The sequence below is a fragment of the Drosophila nasuta genome, chromosome X (genome assembly GCF_023558535.2).
Source record: "Drosophila nasuta strain 15112-1781.00 chromosome X, ASM2355853v1, whole genome shotgun sequence".
Lineage (NCBI taxonomy): Eukaryota > Metazoa > Arthropoda > Insecta > Diptera > Drosophilidae > Drosophila > Drosophila nasuta.
The window spans coordinates 30092903-30114979 of NC_083459.1; the positions used below are offsets into that span (position 1 = coordinate 30092903).

General features: G+C 39.7%; 2 protein-coding genes across 5 annotated transcripts in view; one reads left to right on the forward strand and one right to left on the reverse strand.

Moving 5' to 3' along the window:
- The window catches only part of LOC132795176 (serine-rich adhesin for platelets), a 128251-nt gene extending 108965 nt beyond the window's left edge, over nt 1–19286 (forward strand). For 2 of the 4 annotated variants that reach the window (XM_060805734.1, XM_060805735.1), the window contains exons 4-5: nt 12651–14847; nt 16085–19286. In XM_060805734.1, coding sequence (XP_060661717.1) covers nt 12651–14847; nt 16085–17283 — 3396 coding nt within the window. In that variant the 3' untranslated portion in view covers nt 17284–19286. Of the gene's footprint in view, nt 1–12650; nt 15115–16084 lie in introns of all 4 variants that reach the window. The other 2 variants (XR_009633422.1, XM_060805736.1) reach the window with 2 other exon arrangements.
- LOC132795177 (actin-histidine N-methyltransferase) lies at nt 1985–22004 on the reverse strand. Its single transcript, XM_060805737.1, has 3 exons — nt 21017–22004; nt 2920–3165; nt 1985–2854 (listed from the first exon to the last, which is right to left on the reverse strand). The coding sequence occupies exons 1-3, from the start codon at nt 21835–21837 to the stop codon at nt 2344–2346; spliced, it is 1578 nt and encodes a 525-aa protein (XP_060661720.1). The 5' UTR covers nt 21838–22004; the 3' UTR covers nt 1985–2343.
- Nucleotides 22005–22077: the final 73 nt, after the last annotated feature.

Sequence of the window (22077 nt, forward strand, 5' to 3'; positions counted from 1 at the left end):
AACAAAAATCATAATAATAATAATAACAATCTGCAGCACTTTCAATTACAATTCACAGATGGGGCTAAGCTAAGTTGGCAACAAAAGTGTATAACATAAACAAATTAATTAATTGGGATTGAGCGAGCGAGTTTACACAAGTCATCCGTCTCTCTCACACTCATTTAGGTAATCTTATTTGCCATCTCTTTTCGCTCGCTTTTATGTGTTTGTCTGTGTGTGTGTGGATTTTATCAATGTCGTTTCTGCGGACAACGGTTACATCTTTCATAAATCAACGCATGTTGCCACATGCCACACGCACCACATACACACAAACACATACATGCACCACATACACACTAACACATACACATAGAAACACACACGATGACAATGACACAATGACACCCACATGGACACGTGGTTAGAGCCGTTGCTTGTTTTAATCCTTGCTTTGTGCTTTGGCCACACACACACACACACACACAAACACACGCATACATACGCACACATATACAGAGAGATGTGTGTGTGTGTGCTACTTAAGCGCTTAAGCGCATTTTCATACATTTTAAGGCGATTTCACTTCAAACGCTCATTTGCATTTGTTGCTCATTTTTCATCTTCTGTTTGTTGTTGTTGTCGATGTTCTTCTCGCTGTGCTGAGCTGTGCCCATTATTCTAATATTATTCTTCTCGCTTCTCGTTTCATGCTCTGCGCGCAAATCTCCTGCGACAACTTCAAAGCATGAAAATGTTGCTGTCAATTTCCTTTTGATTTCTTTTTGCCGGTTCGATTTGAAAAAACTCGTTCAATCGCTATTGGAAATGCAAGTGGAAATTGATATACGATTCCGAATTTGCATTTTATGTTTTAAATCACACTTAATTTATTATCATTTTTCACAGGCAAAATTGCTTTAGATTTTTTATTCCAAAATAATCAAAGTTCTTTTGCATTCAAATTTGCAGTGTTCAATTCCTAAATGAATCCACATTTTTTGATGCAGATCAATGTAATTCACGGCGGAGATATGAGCATTTAATTATATTAAAATAGTCATATGAAATGTCGTACCTAAAAGTATGCAACATAAAATTTTTATAATTTTCAACTTCGTATGAAAGTGCATACCTAAAAGTATGCAACAGAAATTTTCTCATAATAGGGTCATTTATTTTTTTTTTTACTTTAGCTATATCTCGGCCATATCCTGACCGATTTGAAAAGGATATGCCTTTTTATACTCACCGACCTCAGGACTATTGAATGGCATTCAAGGATTTTCGGTATAAAATTAAAAATTGTGCTTTCAATTTTTCTAAGGGGGGAACATGCAAAATTCGCTTAAAATTCACAAAATCGTCCTTATCTCGGTCATTTGAAGGACGACAGGGATGTCCTTTGGCACACAGATAGTGATCGTCGAGAAATGTTGAAAGGTGAAACAAAAAAGGACGAATGTCCTTACAGGAGCCGAAATAATATGAATTTTATCTGTACAGAAAATTGACTATAACTCGGCCGTATCCTTGCGTATCCTGTCGGGTCCTATGTCAAACGAGGCCTATTGGTTAGACCTATCAGCTGACCAAAGGACATCTAAATCGTCCTTGCGGTTTGTGAGTTATCCTGGATTTCATGATTTTTCGGCATTTCCTTCGGCCCTTCGAACGAAATTTTTCAAGTATTGGATTCCTAGATAAGCTCACATTCTATTGATGCAGATCGATAAAGATTGTGCTTGCGATGCGAACGAGTCATGTGCCGGCATCCTGCGGCAGGATATGGCGAAGTTATGCGCATTTTTCCACCATTAAAGTGGCATGAAAAGACACGCCTAAAAGTATGCAACGTCTTGCACAGACAGATGAGAACAAAAGGATTTGGCGCTTGGTTGTGACATTACGATTTTGGCCAATTGCCAGCTGCAATTTTCCACGTCAATAAGGCTGAAATTCGTATAATTTATGGACGTCGCAAATGTTTGTTATTGCATTTTATTTCACAGTTGAAAAACAAACATAAAACAAATATTAAATGACGAAATTTAGTGACTAATTATATAAAAAAAAAAAAAAGAATTCTTTTGCATAGCATAATTGCATAATTTAAACAATAAATTAGAATGCAAATAAATTAAATTAGTTACACAATAGTTTATATAAATATGTATATCCATGAATGAGTGAGGATAATGCTTTGTTTTCGTGTGATTTCATTTCATTTCTGCTTTCTTAAAACAAATTAAAAAAAAAAAAAAACTGTTTATTGATTGTGCTGTTGCTCTGATGTTGCTGTTGATGTTGCTGTTGACATGGCCACTGGGAGAGAGTAGTTACGAGTTAAATCCTTGGCATTTAGACCTTCAAACGTTCCTGCACATAGAGCAGCGCGTCATTGAGAATGCGACGCTCCAGCTGACGATACTGCAACAGCATCGTATCAATCTCGAGCTTGGCAATCGCCTCATCATTCGCTGCCTCCTGCAACTGCAATGCGGCCAACTGTTGCACCTCATCCGTCTCCTTGAGCGTCGCCTCGAGCACACCGATGAGCAGCTTCAAACGCTGATACAAGTACTGCCAGGTGCGTGTCTCCAGATCCGTTTCGAGGGCACAATCAATGTGCAGCAAGTCAACGGCACGCTCCAGATTGCTGCACCAATGCTCCAGCTGGTCGCCGCTCATGTTGAACACCCGCACGAATGCCAAAAGCTCACCGGAAATGTATTCGGGTGCGGGCAGCACACGCATGCTGTTGATATTCAGCTGGGCAAGCAGACGTGATCGCTGGCTGCTCAGCTTGTCCGTCAAACTCAGACCCAAACGCAACTCCACATAGTTCTTTGGATTGTTGGTGTCCACAAATCTGCACGACAAAACATATCGGGTTTATTTTCATTTTGAGTCTACTGCTTTTATCTTTCGTCTTACCCGCTGTGCACCAAGGCATCGGCATTGGAGCGATCGCCGTAGTAGATGAAGAACTGTTCGCCAGCCCGACACGCCTCCTGGGCGGTGCAGGCCATGCCACGTGTCACGCTATCATAGTAGGAAGTGATCTTGCCATGCCGATTGTTTGCCATCTCCCAGTACGGAATCAGTGCCGAGATGTCCTCGCTCGGCTGCTGCTCCTTTGGCACCAGATTCTGACGTGTCATCACCGTGGAGACCGCCCATCTGTCAAAAAGAAACATATAAAGATTAATAATAATATCGGTATAACAAATAAAATCATAATAAAAACAAGCAGTCGAGTGTGCTCTATTATTATTCTTCAAATATACTAAATTATAACCGCAAAAATACAAAAATAAAAAAAGTCGAAGGCTGTATATCGTATATCGATATACTATTATTTTGAAAATATACCATAAACTGCAAAATATACCAGATTGTTAACCTACCACCAGAAAGTAGAAGAAGGAAAACAAGTAAATCAAATAGCTGCAAACGAATACATAAAATGAAAAAAATAAAACAAATATAACAAGTAAGAAAGCTACAGTCGAGTGTACTCGACTGTGAGATATCCGCTACCCATTTTGAATAAAAGAAATATATTTAGCGGTATTTTTCTCAAAATATACCGATTATACTTCAAAAATACTAAAAAAATATACCAAATGGTATATTTGGTATATCGATGTAGTACCGCATTCAAAATATACCATAGACGGCACAATATACCAGATTGTCAGCCAAAGTAACTCAGACCCCTTGTAAGTAGGCGTTTTTGCCCATACAAAAGTATTTCTTTAACAATTTTTACCTGTTCGTAACGAAATTTTTAGGAATCATAACTACTGTAGTAAATATTGTATATACCAAAATTCGTAACTCTAGCATCAAAATTACGCTTGTTATTCGATTTATTTGATTTGCGGGGGGCGGAAGTGGGCGTGGCAAAAATTTGAAACAAACTTGATCTGCGTGCAAACATAACAAATGTTGTCGAAAAAAAATTATAGCTCTATCTCTTATAGTCTCTGAGATCTAGGTGTTCATACGGACAGACGGACAGACGGACATGGCTATATCGTCTCGGCTGTTGACGTTGATCAAGAATATATATACTTTATAGGGTCGGAGATGCCTCGTTCTACCTGTTTCCTACCATTTCCAGTCGGCACAAAGTTATAATACCCTTCTACCCTATGTAGATATAAACAAGTAAGAAAGTTACAGTCGAGTGTGCTCGACTGTGAGATACCCGCTACCCATTTTTAAAAAAGGGAAAATATTGCGGTATTATTTTCAAAATATACCGAAAATACTAAAAAAAAATACTACCAACTGGTATGTTTGGTATATCGATACAGCACACCATTCAAAATATACCATAGACGACACAATGTACCAGATTGTCGGCCAAAGCAACTAAGACCCCTTATAAGTAGGCGTTTTTGCCCATACAAAAGTATTTCTTTAATAACTTCCACAACTTTTATCTGATCGCAATCAAATTTTCAGGAATCATAACTACTATACTAATTATAGTATATACCAAAATTCGCAACTCTAGCTTTAAATTTACGCGTGTTATTCGATTTTTTTGATTTGCGGGGGCGGAAGTGGGCGTGGCAAAAATTTGAAACAAACTTGATCTGCGTGCAAACATAACAAATGCTGTCGAAAAAAAATTATAGCTCTATCTCTTATAGTCTCTGAGATCTAGGTGTTCATACGGACGGACGGACAGACACACAGACGGACATGGCTATATCGTCTCGGCTGTTGACGCTGATCAAGAATATATATACTTTATAGGGTCGGAGATGCCTCCTTCTGCCTGTTACATACATTTCCTGCCGGCACAAAGTTATAATACCCTTCTACCCTATGGGTAGCGGGTATAAAAAGATTTTAACATCGATAATAGAGAAATTAATAAATAAAAATCAATATTGCCATAACATAATAAATAAATAGATCAATATATATCGAAGTAAAGACATTATAAATATATGTAGAATAGAATAGATTAAATGAAAATAACTCTAGATTATAGTAAAACCGAACGTTAAACCGAAAGTTTCCCCTTGCTCGAAACATTGATTAGGATCATTCCACTTAAGTGTTTGGTGGTTATTAAGAAAATGTTTGCTTTGAATTGTTCGCATAATACTAACTACAAAAAGTGTGGTTTCAAGAGGTCAGCACAAAGTTAACTTTTATATTCTCTGACGACGCTTTCTTTGTGTTGTTTTTGTTCTTCTGTTGCTGTTGTCGTTTTTTATGTTTTCTTTTTTCTTTTTTTTTTTTTTTTTTTTGCATCACCGTTTCTCGCTTTTCGTTTTGTGCGCATCGGTTTTTTGCTTGGCTTTGGACCACAAAGCAAAGTTTTCCATTTAATTGCGCATAAATTTTTCAATTTAATTATGAAAAGCAGCAACTTGTTTGAAGTGGTTAAAAAAGGTTTCGTCGTGCAGCAAGGGGGAACCTAGGGAGAAACGTAGGGAGGGGAGTTGAAGTAGAAGAAGTAGCATTGAGCTGGATACCGTTAGAAATCAAGAGCAAGAGCAACAACAACAACAACAACGACAGCAACAAACAATCACGACAAGCAGCTAAGCAACTTTTTGCGGTTGCCGGACTACCTGCCACGCCCCCCGTCCAGCTGCCCCTTTGTATTGGCCATTATGTCTTTCGGGCCGCATTTGCAGTTCGCCACGCCAAAAGTCTTTCTCTCTTTCTCTCTTTCTCTCTCTCTCTCTGTTAGCCAAATGCGAGTATATATTTTCATTTCCATAGAAAAGCATAAAACTTATCAGAAAAGTTATCAAAAGTGCCAGTTGAAGCCAGTTAAGCGTTAAAATGGCAGCTCCCAAAAAAAAAAATAAAAAATAAAATAAAAAATAAACAGAAAAGTTTGAAGCACTTTTTGCTTTTGATTCTACTGCACTGAGACTGTACTTTGTGCTTTATCCACTTGAATCAATTCAATTCTACACAGCGAACTGTTGTAGATCATTAGCTGAACTCTTCTTCTTTTTACTTTGCCTTTCACAAAGCAACAAAGTTGAAGGAGATTTCAACTAGGTGGCAACGCTTATGCTATAATTTTTTTTCTACATAACCTTGTTGACGATTATCCATTTCTGCCGAAGATTAAAAACGATTCTAGCTTTCCTCAGTATTCGCATGATTTCTACATATTATTTACTTTGCGTTTAATTCACTAATTTGTAATCTTTTCTCTCGTTTCTTGGTAATATTATATTTTATTTTAATTTTTTTATTATCTCTAAAACAAATATTTGCTCTCGTGTAAATTGAAGAACCAAATAAAACAAGTAAGAAAGCTACAGTTGAGTGTGCTCGACAACTAAGAGCCGTAATAAGTAGGTTTTGTTTCTATACAAAAATCTTTCTTAAATAACTTATAGAATTTTTCAGGAATAATAAAAACTATAGTTATAATTGTATGTATAAAAAATCGCGACTCTAGCTCCAAAATTAAGCTTGTTTTGTCGATTGTGGCAAATATTTGAAACTAATTTGATCTGTGTGCCGAAAATAATAGCGCTATATCTTATAGACTCTGAGATCTAGGTGTTCATACAGACGGACATGGCTATATCGTCTCTTTTCCTCTCTTTGGAAGTTTTCAATTCGCATGCGTTTCTGCTTTCCACTTTACTTTCCACTATATAACAGCTAAGAAGTTTTAAAATTTAAGCAAATAAACAATTTTAAATTTGAATTTAAATTTGCTCTTCTCTCTTAACTTTCTTGCTCACATCTCTTTCTCTCGCTCTCTTTAAGAGTCTACTCTTCTCACATTTCCTATCACGCCGTGTTGCTGTCATCATCGTTATCGTTAAAGCAATGTTATCGATAGCTAATTGATGAGCAGCCCAGCGTCAAATTGACGTTTATTGACTGCACACACACACATACACACACACACACACACACACACGCGCCACAAGAAACGACAAGCAACAAACTGCGTTTGACAATAAACTGCTCACTCGCTAAATCAAGGCGACTACTGCTGAAAAAATGGGGTCAAAAAAACAACAGAAGAAGAGTGAAAAAAGAAAGAAAAACGGAAAAAAAGTGAGGTTATGCGAGGAACTTCTCCAAAGGCGATTTCTCTGTTGTCGTTGTTGTAGTTGCTGCTGACAAGGCAAGTTCTAGAGTGTTACCATAGCTGTCAACGCAAACACACACACACACACACACACACACACACACACACACACACACACACACACACACACACACACACACACACACACACACACATCAACACTTGCACTCACAAACACACACACATGGAAAAGATGAGGTCGCTTTCAGTGTGTGTGTTTGATTTAATGCACTGCAAACTTTGCAAACGTTGCATTTTAAAGCCTTACACTATTTATTTCCCCTTGCCCTTCTTTCTTCTTCTTCTGCTGCTTCTTGGGGGTCGCCCTCAATTTGAGTTTGAGATTTGCGTGGCTTCTGTCATTGGGATCTTTTGGGCAAAAGCTTTCGTTGAATGAAACAATTCGATTGCCATTGACGTCCATCTTCATTATGCATGCAATTTCCGAAAACCAAACTTGGCCAAATTGAAAAACCAGGCTCAAAGGGCGCCTCGCTGTCCTCCCTAACAGGCAATGACAAGGAGACGAACAAAGGCCAAGCAAGCAATGCTTTTGCTTTCGACTGTGGCTGCCTCGTTGACTGCCTCTGTATGTGTGTGTGTGTGTCTCAGTTAACGTAGCAGTTAGTCATCCATCCATCTATCCATCCTTTCATCCATCCATCCATCCATCCATTTATAAAGGTAGACGATAACAAAACATGTCGCCGCAGTCAAATGATTTCGTTGGGAAATGCGTTTAAATGCGTCTCCCCCACAGCTTCTTCCACAAATTCTCCCGCTCTCTTCAAATACCCTGGAAATGTCACAGATGAAGAGCAACCTCATTGAACTCTGCAAATAGCAGAGCTAAGTCTATGAAATTTCATGTGTTTATCAATCTAACAATTTGATATCGTATACAAAATGAATTTCTCAGAATTTCACAATCTTCGAAGATGTGTCGAAAACTTTAGAAAAGCGTAAATACTAGAAGAAGGAAGACAGATTTATCAATCAAGCGAAGAATAGATAACAAAAAAAAAAGAAGTACAGAAATAAAGACAACAAAATGTAGAAGATATTTCAAAGCAAATTGAGAATGGAAACAGGATAAAATCCTGATATAATCATATAAAAATTAGAAAGAAATACAGATAAAAATGCATAACTAAACGGCGGGAAAATAAAGAATAGACTTTAAAGAAAAATAAAACAGACAAATAAAAAGAAAATAATCTACATTAAAAAGTTAAAAGAGACTGCCAATTAGCTAATGATATGAAAGAAGTCAAATAAATAATATAAAGAATTCTTTCAAATGTTGTTCGGAAGAAATCTCTAAGTAAATTGTTAGTCTTTAACAGAAATATAATATCCTAAGCGTTGCCACCTAGTTGAAATTTCCTTCAACTTTGTTGCTCACTACTGCAATTACAGGGTATCTATTAGTTAAGCTGCCGCAAGTTGCAACGCCTGTGCTTATGCAACAATAGCCGAGGACTGCTTTTCTATGGCGTTTCTCATTGTTCTAGTCTACTTTGTCGTGGGCTCCTCCTCAAAACACAAGGCACAGAGGGAGAGAGAGAGAGTGAGTGAGGGAGAGAGAGAGAGAGAGCGAGTGAGATTTAGAGGGAAGAGAGAGCGCGGGGCCAAGCCAAAGGCTAGGGCGCTGAGCTTTGGGGCGGGGTCGCAGTTTGTTTTCAATTTAACATTATTTTTGCATTGTTTGCAGTTGTCGCAAAAACTTTTCAAACCAGCTGCCTAACATCGTTGCTGTTGCTGTCGCTGTTGTTGTTGTTGTTTCATTTGGCATATTGTGTAATGAGTTTCACAGTCCACAAAAAAAAAGGGTAAACAAGAGACAGCAGCAACAGTGTGAGTGAGATGAGTGAAGTACGTTGTTTTGTTTCTTCATTTTTTTTTTTTTTCGTTTTTGCCATTGTTGTTTTGTTATTTCCCGCGCTTTGTTTGCTCAACTTTTTCGTCAACAATTTAGTTTTGTCATTAGCCTTCGGCTTAATTATTTTCACTGTGCTCGAATTGAAAATGCGCTAAGGTAATTCGAGTTTGTCTATGTGATCATCTAATGAAACGAAGCGACACGACACCGAAGAGAACAGAGCTGCAACGACTTGCAAATACCCTGAATGCGAAGATGAACGAAATTAATGCACTAAAGCAAACGAATTTTTGGTAGAAATAATATAGAAAGATAGTGAAATACATATTATAATTAGTGTTTCAATAAAGAAACTTTCTGAAGATAATTTTCTCAGTTCATAGTTCACATATATTAGATTAGTATAAAATACATGTAAAGATTTGTATGCCAGTATTTTATGCAAGTATTTTAAAATACCACAAAGCAATAGTAACATTTTTAAGATAATCAAAATCAAGTAAAAATGTAAACCTTATTAAATTGAAGGGCTTTAATAATTAACGTGCAGCTGTGAACTTTGAAATAGCAGTTGAAAAATACTATTATGAACGAAACTTCGAGACAAAATTTAGTTAATTAATGTAAATATCTTTAAATATTTCGACAATTTTTATTATAATTGTTAATTGCTATTTCAAAGTTCACAGTTGTATATAATTAGTAATCAATCAATCGAGCTACCCAATGGGAATACATTCGATGGGATAGAGTAAAAAGTAAAAAGAAGCCACCTATCGATTTCATTAATGTGAGTTGCCAAGCCAAACCGCAGACAGCACACATACACACACACACACCTACATACACACACACATACACATTTGTATATATGTATGGAAGTGATTCATAAATGCATAAATCGACATTTGCATTAGACTGATTAGCGAGTCGGAAAGTTCACGTGGAATGGTAAAATCAGAGTTGCATCGATTGTAAAGGGGAGCGGAAAGGGGAAGGGAGGTAAAGAGGGGGGTGGACAAAAAGAGTTGTGCGCTGTGGCATTGAATGGCTCGAGCCAATTACTCTGTCAGCTCGAGGGAGCTTTGAGCATGTTCGATGCCAACCAACAACCAACAACATCATCGTCGTCATCATCGCACAATAATAATCATTATGCTCCGCACAAACATCAGCTGCCTTTTGCACTTCTTCGCCAGACATCATCACAGTGGCACAGGGTGGCAACTCTGTGTCAAACTAAGAGCAAAGGGAGGGGAAGTGAAAAAGGGTAGCTGGACGGGCGCTAAATTGAAAATTAATTACGTGAACACAAAAGCGCCTGCAGTCACATTTTGACAGCCCATCGCAAACTCTATCTATCACTTCCCTGCTCTCTCTCTCTCTCTCGCTCTCGCTCTCTTTCTGCCAGTGTTGCCATCTCTTTCGTTGTTTAAAGCTCTTTAATTGCCTGCCTGGCTGCTGGTTAACAATTATTGCCTCCTCCTCATCGAAGATGTACAAGTTAATTATGGCAACGGCAACGGCGACGGCGGCAGAGATGGAGATGAAGATGGAGAGATGGGGGTGGCAACTCTGGCCAGAAGCCAGAGCTGATTGGCTGTGAGTGTGTTGTTTGAAGTGTCTCGAAAACATTATAGTATCAAATTCAAATCGATGCCTCAAGCGAAAATTGTACTTTTAGCACATTTTGACAGGCATTCGATAAACAACATTTTAGTAGCAACTCAATTCCAACGGTGTAGATAACGCTTTAAAAAGCAGTTAACTAAAATCAATAAGCAATAATGAAAAACTCAATAATCAATAATCAAAAATATTTGCTGAAAAGTTTTCTTATAAAATTCGATGTTCTTAAGTCCATAATATATTATATTCATGTTCAAATTATTGAAATCTATAATCGGTAGAGTTCTTAAATCAAAGTGCTATCGACCAATAATGCTGATTTGCAATACAATATAGAAAATGGAGATTGGCAATGAGGAGAGTTGTTAAGCCAGAACTGTCTACAATTCAGTCGAGCTTATCGCCATGCATAAATGAGAACAATCCTTCGACCATTCTGACCACTTTTCCTGTTATGAATTACTTAATAATTTATGAACTTTACTGGCGCAGGCAGACAAAAGAACAAAAAGAGCGAGGGCTGCGCGAGAAGATCGGCAAATATGGAATGAAAAATGTATAAATTAAATTTATTCACAATTTAAAGAGTTGATAAAAGAAAACGAAATATTCTTTAATATTCAACTGCAAATGGTTTAATTGAAAATTCAATTAGTACAAACTTAAATTGGGAATTCAAATGAAAGAAGTGCAAAATATTCATATTGTCGAGTGTGCTCGACTGTGAGATACCCGCTATCCATTTTTAATGAAAGCCAAGGCAACAAGACCCCATACAAAAGTATTTTTTAAATAACTTTCTACAGCTGTTAACGCTCATCACGAATATATATTTCATAGGGTCGAAGATGCCTCCTTCTGCTTATTACATACATTTTCTGTAGGCCAAAAAAATATAAAACTCTTCGGTCATAAACAAAAAACTAACATTAATACATAATTATTACAAAACGACTGGAAGATACTTTTCAATAGAAAACTAAATAAGTTGGCCAACGTAAATTTGAAAGATACCAAAAAAAATGTAACAATCTTCCACTTAATGAAAGATTTTTAAGATTTACTTAAAATGTAATTTTGGTTATTATGAAATTGGTTTGTTATTTATTATTCAGCCTAGAAGTTTAGCTACTCTTTTGATAAATACATAAAAAAAATGTATTCATAAAGTTCGCTTAGTTTTGATGTAAATAAAATACGCTTGCAATAGTGTTGGGTTGCTCATGAGTGAGTGAACAAAAAAGAGTTGTTCACTCAACTGAGCGAGCGAATATGTTCCTTCCTTTTTTGTTCACTTGTTCACTTGCTCAATTCAATTATCTATGATGGATTTTATTTAACTATTTTTAAATGCCCAAGGAAGGGGAGCAAAAGTGTTGCCACAAATTAAAACGTAGAAATATCGATAAGTTTGAAAATGAAATATGTAACATAATCTATTTTTGAAAAGTCGTTGAGATGCAGTGCTCATTGGCTTGGTAATGCACTGAACAACCAGTGAGCAACTGAACATCTGAGCAATGAGCAACTGAGCAATGAACAATGAGCAAGTGAGCAATATGAGTGAGTTGACTCTTTTAAAAAAAAAGAACAAGTGAACATGTTCACCTAAAAGAACAGTATTTACACAACACTAGCTTGCAATTGTATAATTTGAAGAGCGAAAGCTCTTTATCAGCAAATCTCTGTTGTATCTGCTTTGCACACTGGGATTGTCATAAAAGATTAAGCAGACAACTGTAAAAACTTTAGTGGCAACCCTCTTGTGGCACGCTGCCGCACACGTAATGTCCAATTGATGCGAATGAAGCACGCACACAGAGCCAGGAGTTGGGCAGGCGGGGAGGCGGGCAGCTGCCATCAATCAGTGGAGTCCATCAATCAATGAAGTCAAGCGTTGTCCACGCGCTAACCGAGCTTCATAAATCTCAGTGGCACACACACATTCCTCATCTCCCCTCAACTCCCCCCTCCCCAACCAATGAGTGCTGAGTTATTTCCTCACATGCTGATATGGTCTTTTGTTTTTTTTTTCGCATTTCGTTTCCGTTGCAGCAGCTGCTACAAACGGGTGTCTCGCTCATTGTCGACGATGGCAAATCGACGCCGGAAACTGTTGCAACAGCAGCAGCCGCAGCAGCAGCAGCAACTGCAGCTGGACGACGTCGACCAGGCGCCGCCATTGGCGGCATGAAGCGCAAGCGACGTCCGCAATTGCCGCTGGCAACGATGGGCGCCAACGATGAGGCCGAAGCAACTGGCGGCAGCAACTATTGGCGTGGCCATGTCGAGGATGAACAGCAGCAGCCACAGCAACAGCAGCAGCAACAGCAACAGCGACGCAAACAACAATTGCCAAGCATTCGAGAGCCGATGGCGGCATTGGAGCGTGAACGTGAACGCGAAAGGGAACGACAGCGACAACAACAAGCGACGGCAGCAGCTGTGAACAACAGCAAAGCCTATCGACGTCCTTATGGACAGGCCAAGAAGCAGGATGCACTGGAAGCAACACCAACAGCAGAAGCAGCAACACCAACCACAGCAACAGCAACAGCAACTGCTGCCAGCAACAATAACAACAACAAATCGCCGGTTGATCTGAAAAATATTCTGAAGAATTCGGGTGGCTTGAGTTTAAGCGAAATATTGCAACAGAAGAATCTGTCGCTGGATGATTTGCTCAAGGGCAAACAAAATGCATTGCTCGCATTGCAAACAACAGCAGTGGCGCCACCTGTCGTCAGTCTGACCAACTACGAGACCAAGGCAACGGCACAAAGCGGCAACAAATTGTTGGTGCGTCGCATTCCCGCTGCTTTTCTGGGCAATGAACACGACACAGACACACAACAGCAACCACAATTGCAGCAGCAACATCAAGAGGATTTCCAGTTGAAGCCGAAGCCGAGCAAATTGCCAGCATTGCAGCGCTTCAAATTGTTTGGCAGCTCATCGCGCGACGGCAGCACAACGCGACGCACGCCGCCAACGGTTGCTGCTGTTGCGACGGCAACCAGTACAACGACAACGACAACAACAACACGATTGCCGCTGTACAAAAAGCGACAGCAATTGCGTTCGACTTTAAAGCCGCCAGCATTGTTTAAGTCCACGGCAGCCACAACAACGACAACAACAACAACAACAACAGCAGCGGCAGCAACGACCACAGCAGCCATTGCTGCTGAGCTGGAGACAACAACAATGGCGGCAACAGCAGCAGCAGATGATGAAGTCGATGAGGCTGAGGAAGAGCAAGAACAGGATCAAGATTACAGCGAGCCAGTGACTAAATATCGCACACCCAACAACAGCAACACTGGCAACACAGGCAACTCGGGCAGCAGCAACTCTGTGTACAGCAGCAGCAACAGCAATGCTGACAGCAACTCTGGCAACCCAAGCGGTAACTCTGGCAACCCTAGCAGCAACTCTGGCCACACTGTCAACCTTAGCAGCAGCCTTGGCAACTCTGGCAACCCTAGCAGAGAAACAACCAAGCGTCTGCGAGACAATTTCATTGGCCACAACTACGAACGCAACTCTGTGGAGAGCATCGAGGATGTGGAACTCGAGCTGGCCGAGAATGTGGTCAGCTCCGAGTCGGCAGCAGTGCCCAGCACAGCAGCAACACACGCCATCAGCAGCAGCAGCAGCAGCAACAGCAACACTGGCAACAGCAGCGAGGAGCAACAGTTGCTCGATGGCAACGATGAGCTGGAGAACTTCTTCGACGAGGTCGAGAGCAACACACATCAGTCACGCCTACCACCGCCACCGCCCACGCCAGCAACGCGCCAGCGACCGGAGCAATCGCTGCCTCCGTTGGTGTTGCTGGACGATGTGGATGATCGTACCGATCTGCTCGAACTGATCGAGGATCGACGATCGGGCAATCGGCTGTTCAAGGTGCTCGAGCAACGGAACATGACGCTGGAGGAATTGATTGAGCATCGCAAACGTGGCTCGAGTCAGTTGCATCTATCGACGATACTCAGCGGCGATGAGCATTCGCGTTTCTATCCGGGACAGAAGGTTGTGCTGCAGGATAACATGGATATTGTGACGGCATTTGAGAATTTTCCGCATTTCAATTTGATAGACTTGAAGAGCGTGAAACCGGATGAGATCAAAACGGATTCGCAGGGTTCCAGCTATTTCACCTCCATCATTGACATCGAGCCGAACGATAGCGGTGTCAGTGTCGATGTTGCCGATATCACCGATAACAGTGCAACTGGCAATCGAGGTACAATAACGGCATTGCGTCTGCGACGTCAGCGACAGCGTCAGCGCGAGCAGCGCCGGCGACAGTTGCAGTAAGCGGCGGCGGTTGCAGCATTTTGCAGATGGGCGTGTCGAGCTGTTGCCACTTCCTCTTTAGTTATCGCTATCGCTATCGATATCGCTTCTAGTTATCGATTGTATCCGTTTCTGTGTCGTCTTGTTGTTGTTGATGTTGTGGTTTTTCGTTGTCGTTCCTAGCGACAGCAGCTCGACACGCCAAAATGCACACGTAAGTAAACGCTGGCAATGATGCGCATATTTCAATAGGTTTTGGTCAGTTATCGATAACGGGTAATCGGTTGTAGTACTACAAGCGTTCGCTTACACACAAATCAAACAAATTAACGGCCAATTCGCTGACCAAATTGACAATTTATCGAAAAATACTATACTATACAACTATTTATCGAAAAATTTATAATTGTGCTATAATTGGCAGAGCAAACTGCATTAAATGAAATATTAAATGGAGAAATTTACTTGGACAATTATCGATAATTTATCGATAAATCTGGAACAATTATTTATCGATAAGTCAACAATTTTACTATAATTGACAGAGCTAACTGCAAACTGCATTAAATTAAATATTCCATATTAAATGGAGAAATTTACTTGGACAATTATCGATATTTTATCGATAAATCTGGAACAATTATTTATCGATAAGTCAACAATTTTACTATAATTGACAGAGCCAACTGCGAACTGCATTAAATTAAATATTCCATATTAAATGGAGAAACTTACTTGGACAATTATCGATATTTTATCGATAAATCTGGAACAATTATTTATCGATAAGTCAACAATTTTTCTATAATTGACAGAGCCAACTGCGAACTGCATTAAATGTAATATGTCAATTATCGATTATAATTATCGATAATTAATCGATAATTGCATAAAATTGCTTTGAATCTTGAGTTAAGATTAAATTGTTACTATCGATAACATACCAATTAAAATATGTACTAATATATTAGGGCTTTGGGAAAGCGATAACACATTATCGATAACATAGCTAGCAAATATGCCCTTACTGCCAACGGTACCAACGCACACACAACGCCACAGCTCGCTGCAACCGCCGCACAAAACACAAACAAACAAACAAACACACACACACACACCGATAAATAATCGATAAATGCTACAACACTGCCATTTCTTGTCGTTTGTTTTTTATCAATATACAGGCCCCGCCTATGCCCAAACATCATCAGCCCACTTGGCCGCCACCCAAACATCCCAACAGCAACAGCGTGGTGAAAAGTCGCTTGGCTTCTTTCCATCGTGGAAAAGTCTAGCGTTGGCTTCGCTGGCAACATCAACAGTTGCTCGCAACGCCAACGGAGGAGGAGGAGCTGGAGGTGGAGAAAGAGAGGATAAACGCAGTGCTTACTATTTGCCACCGCCGCGTTTGTTGCTCGACAACAGCAATGCGGGAAGCAGCTCGCAGGAGCAACAGGACAGCAACACAGCAATCATCAACACCATCGACATCGATCTGAGCAGCAATGGCAATCTAACGAAATTGCTGCCCAGCATCGATAACAGCGATGTCATCGATACCATTGAGAACGAGGTGGCGCGTGCACACGATCTCCTTGACTTGGAGTTGTCCGGACACGGATTCCATCGCAGTCCAGCTGCAGCGGCAGCCACATTGATGTCGCAGCAACAGCAACAGCAGCAGCAACATCATTTGGGCAGTTTGTATGCGAGCATGCCGCAAGGCATCAAGTCAGCGATTGTGGCAAGTGCGGCCATTGTGCTGACTTCGCTGGGCACTCTGATGGTCATCTTTGTGGTGTGCCGCTGGAAGCAGCATCGACGTCGCAAGTCCAGCTACCTGAAGACCTACAATGCGATGAAGAGCAAGTTGCCACAGTTGGCGCCATCGAGCGGCATTTCACGTCGCTCGTCGCTGCGTCAGCACATGGAGGAGTTGGTTGTCAGCAGTGGCAACAGTGGCAACAACCACAACAACAGCAACAACAACAACAATGGCAGTGGTAGCGGCAGCAACAGCAGCAGCAACAGTTGCCACACCTTGGGCATTGCCACCGTGTCGTGCAACACGCCCATTCACGCCCATCATCAGCACCAGTTGTTGCAACGACAAAGCAGCTCGCTCCTCAACGCGCTCAGCTCTTGCAACAACTCGCTGACAGCATTAACACCAACACCAACAGCAGCAGCAGCAACAACAGCGGCTGCGACGGCGACAGCAACAGCGACTGCGACAGCGGGGGCGTTGGCTAGTGGGCGTGGCGTCGGCTCACTGGCATTAACACTGCGCAGCGCCCATCAGAAGCTCAACACCATGGATCCCAATTCGCCCGAGGTGCAGGAATATCTATTCGATACGCTGCGTAAATCATTCGATAATTAAGGTTCTAGGTTTTGTCCATCCAACACCTCCCCAAACATTGCCCCTCCACACACTCACACACACACTTACTATGTAGCGCTATCGATCCAAGTTTAGGCCAAGATTTATATATATACAAATAACGTAACTATTATAAATAAAAACATATATATACATATATATACGCGAGAAGTTAAAGAAGTGCAGAAAGCAAAGTGTAGAGAAGTGAGTAGTGAAGAGCAGATAAAAGTTTAGAGAAGAACAGAAGAAAGCATAGAGAAGAATATACAGAAGTGTAGAGAAAAGAGCTGGCATAAGAGTAGAGTGAAATGTGCAAAAGAAGTAAAGAGAGAAGTGAAAAGAAAAGTATAAAGAAGTACAGAGGAAACAGGTAAGAGAAGTGGAGAGAAATCAGCAAAGCAAATTGTAAAGGGAAGTGCAGAGGAAAGTAAAGAGAGAAGTGTAGAAAGAAGTGCAGAGAGAAGTGGGGAGAGAAGTGTAGAGAAAATGGAAGAGAGAAGTGTAGAGAAAAGTGGGGAGAAAAATGCAGAGATAAGTGCAGAGAGAAGTGTAGACAGAAGTGCAGAGAGAAGTGGGAAGAGAAATGCAGAGAGAAGTGGGAAGAGAAATGCAGAGAGAAGTGTAGAGAAAAGTGCAGAGTAAAGAGCTAAGAGAAGTACAGAGAGAAGTGTAGAGAAAAGTGGAGAGAGAAGTGTAGACAGAAGTGCAGAGAGAAGTGGAGAGAGAAGTGTAGAGAGAAGTGGAGAGAGAAGTGTAGACAGAAGTGCAGAGAGAAGTGGAGAGAGAAGTGTAGAGAATTTTCTCAAGGAAGAGAGAAGTGGAGAGAGAAGTGTAGAGAAAATGGAAGAGAGAAGTGTAGAGAAAAGTGTAGAGAGAAATGCAAAGAAATTGCCAAGACAAATTCGTAAAGTGAAGTCCAAAGGGAAGTGCAGAGAGAAGTACAGGAATTTTAGAATGAACTGGAAAGAGAAAAGCAGAGACAGGTTGAAGGAGAAGTGCGTAAGAGATAATAGAACAGAGAAGTGATAAAAAGAAGAACAGAAAGAAGCAGAACACGACAAAAGAAAACAGGTAAGCACAGAAGATAAAAGTAGTGATCAGAAAGAAGATAGCAAAGAGAAAAAAGAAAACAGCACAAAAGTAGAGAAACGAGGGAAAGCAACGAAGAAACGCAAAGAGCAGCTACGGACGAAGCAGAAACAGAAATCTATGTATTAACATTAAAAATCGCAGTGTTAGTTGATTAATTAGGCTAAGACAACAATTTTTTTGTGAATGTGTATTTTTTTTTGTGCAAGAAATGTGGTAAAGAATAAATTACTACAGCTACAATTGAATGTTGAAAACTGGTCTACAAATTGAACTTACGAATGGGAGAAAATCTAGCTAAGAGAAATACGAAAAGAAAAGTTAAAAAGAAGCATATAAAGAACAAATCGATAAACGAGGAGTGAAAAGTTATCGAAAAAAGCAAATGATAAGTAAAACGACAAGAAACTCAAAGTCAATCGGAAACAAGGAAAAATATGGAGAGAATCTAACAGGGAAATAAACAATGAAGAAGAAAAGATAACAGAAAACTGATAAGTTAAAACGATAAAAAAGTTTGTGAGGTTAAGTCCAAGCCGAATATGACAAAAGAATCGAGCAGAGGACAAAATCCAGGATGATCAAAGAGAAACGACTTCTAGAATCAAAGGAACAAGAATTCCTAAGATTACTTCTTCGTCTCATTTGAATTAAATTTGCTTGGTAAATTCAGTTTGTAGAACAGTTTGCCAACAAACTTATAGCTCGTACATAAATACTTAGACTTTAAGCTCAACTCACAATGTGTGGCACGTAATATTAGAATTAGAAAAGTGAAATGGAAATGAAAAATCTAACACGATAAACAAAAATATACCCGTAAAGCCAAGTTGAGGGAGAAACAAAAACAAAAAAAGGAAAAAAACACTGCGTTTCAGGGGCACAAAAAAAGTATTGGAAATGGGTTTCGTAGAGCAATGAAAGAAATGCACTAAAAAAGCACACATAAAACAGTTGAAAGTACAGTTGTGCGTATTTCAATTTCGAGGTTATGTTTGCACTATTTTCGTGTCTGGAATTTGAAACACTTTTCGAGGACAATAAACGTTACGAAAAAACCAATCTAAAGTCAAAAGCGATAAACAACAAAATGTATTTATATTTTTTTGTATTTTTGTGCACTGCAAAATGAAAATTGCTCAACACTAGAATATTACACGGACACACAGAATACTACATACAAAGCTAAAAATACTCGTACTATAATTATTTATTGAATAACTGTTTCTCTTCTCCCCTTAGCAGCCAGATGATTGTAATTTTTTTTTGTGCCCAAACAACAAAAAAAATACTACAAAAAAAAAAACTGGAAAAAACGATATGTGTGTATAATATATTATATGAATAATATATTACGAATAATATAACATAAAAAAAATACTATAGTTAAGCATGTAAATAAGTTACAAATTGTTTTCGTATTCGTTTTTGTTTTCTTTTTTGATGAGAATAAAGTGTAGTAAAACAAACAAAACTTCAAATCATGGAATGGGAAATGAAATGAAAACACTATCCAAGAAATCACAGACCGCCTTTCAAAAGTGAATTTGAACACACGGCGAGCGTGTGTTTAAAAATAAAAACCAAGCACAACAAACACAACAGACAGAAGAATGCAGAATGAAGAAACCGCACGCAATCTTGCAAAATGTTCAATCTTTTCAAGGTTTCCATATGCCAACTGCCAGCTGTAATTTTAGACGGGGAAAAGCATTAACCTGGAAAATTATTATCATTCAATAGTTGCGTATTCTTTATAAGAAGAAACAAAGATTGAAGTGAGTATTGGGAATAGTTCTCTTAATATTATGAGAGACCTCTTAAAAGTCTTTGAAACTAATCAAATCAACCTTTCATTTCTTTCATAAAGTATAATAAAACTACATTATATATAGCTAATATATAAATCGTCAGTTTTCGACTACAGTCTATTTTATTTTCACCAATCCGCATCATGAAATGCGTCTTCCAACCTTGTCACTATTAAAAAATCTATATAATTTTGGCATTTTATTATTAAAATTAACTAAATAACCATCAGCTGTCAACTTGTATGAATATTTCATTTAATTACAAAATTTTCAACACCTAAGTTTCTATAATGAATTACGATTCAACTACAATCTGTCATAATTATCATATATTTATTTATCTCTCATTTATCATCGTATCAATCAAAATTTGCTTCATCATTCAACTAATCTGCTAATTGAAAAGACTATAATATTCAAAAAGAACTTTAAAAATATCGAAAACAGTATAAAAGTGTTCATAAATCGACAGAGATTACAACAAGCGCTATACGAAATAATTGCAAAAGTTTTCGAGGTAATTGGAACAAAAACAAAAGATGAAATTCAAATCATTATGTGAATTTAAACAGATCAGACAAACAGCTGCATTTAAGGTGTCAAAATTTTAAAACAATAATCATATTGCAATTTACGTACAAATTGAGAAATTATCAACATTATTCTAAATATGCCTTGTTAAATAAAAATAAAGGTTTGCAATAAATTCGAACTTTGGCTATTGAAAATAATATTGGTTAAGCTAAGACACAAACCATGGCATGTAATTCAATTTGTGGTTATCAACGACACAAACCAACTGCAGTAGTAAAATAATGAATGCATGCACTCACCTGTAGAGATCGTAGCAGAGACCAAACTGGGTAAACAAACTGGCCATGGAGGCGACCGAGGCATCCACGCTGCCCTTGGGCTGAATGTAGGCGCACTTGTACATCGTGATGTATTGCCGGGCAACGACGCGGCATTGACGCAGTGCCGCCGAGCAGACTGAAGTGCCTCGCAGCTGTTGCATCTGCTCCACGCTAAAGTACAGCACAGTGTTGTACAGGGCAGGCAGCGTATTGATGTATGGATACCATGAGCTGGCGGCACCGCGCATCTTCTCAATGACCAACGCATACGACAAATTCAAATTGGTCAATTGCGGCAGGCTGCTGTAGATGTTGCGTTCCGCTTCCGATAAGTGCTCCTCGGAGAACATCAGTTGCCTGGGCACGCTCAACACCTGCTCGCCGGCCTCAATGTCACGTGTGGCCCGCAGTCCCAGCCCATAGCCGGGGAATATGGCAATTTCCACAGCATCACTGAGCACACCGCCCGCTTTGGCCCATTCGTTGAACGACTGCATTTTGGCCAGACGCGCCTTGTCATTCACATTGCTGTGGTTGGGTGGGAAGGCGCAACGTTGCAGCGGCCTCTCGAGCTGCATCATCGATTCGAGTACCCGTTGCACTTCTACATAGTTCTTCCACTCTTCGTTGGGGTTCGTTGGCATCTTTTGCAGTATGTCGAGTGCACTTTGTGCCAGCTGATTCAATTGCCGGCGATCCTTATCGGGCAATTTTGGTATGCGTATACCGTTATTGTTGTTATGCTCACTTGATGGCTGCGGCGTAGCTTTGTGCTTTGCATTGCGCTTGTTTTTTCCCATTTTGTGTGTGTGTGTATGTGTGTATAGTTTAGAGTATATATGCGAATTACCGGTTAACGACGCCGCGCAACAACACCACCAACAAAACAAACAGCCAAATAAGGTGTAAATATATGTACTGTGTGTGTTGCCAGCTCTGCCAACACGTGCTAGTACCGCTCAACAGCAGCAACAGCTGATCACACAAAATACCAATAAAATTGAAAGTATTTTGCGCGCTATCGATAAATCAAAATAACT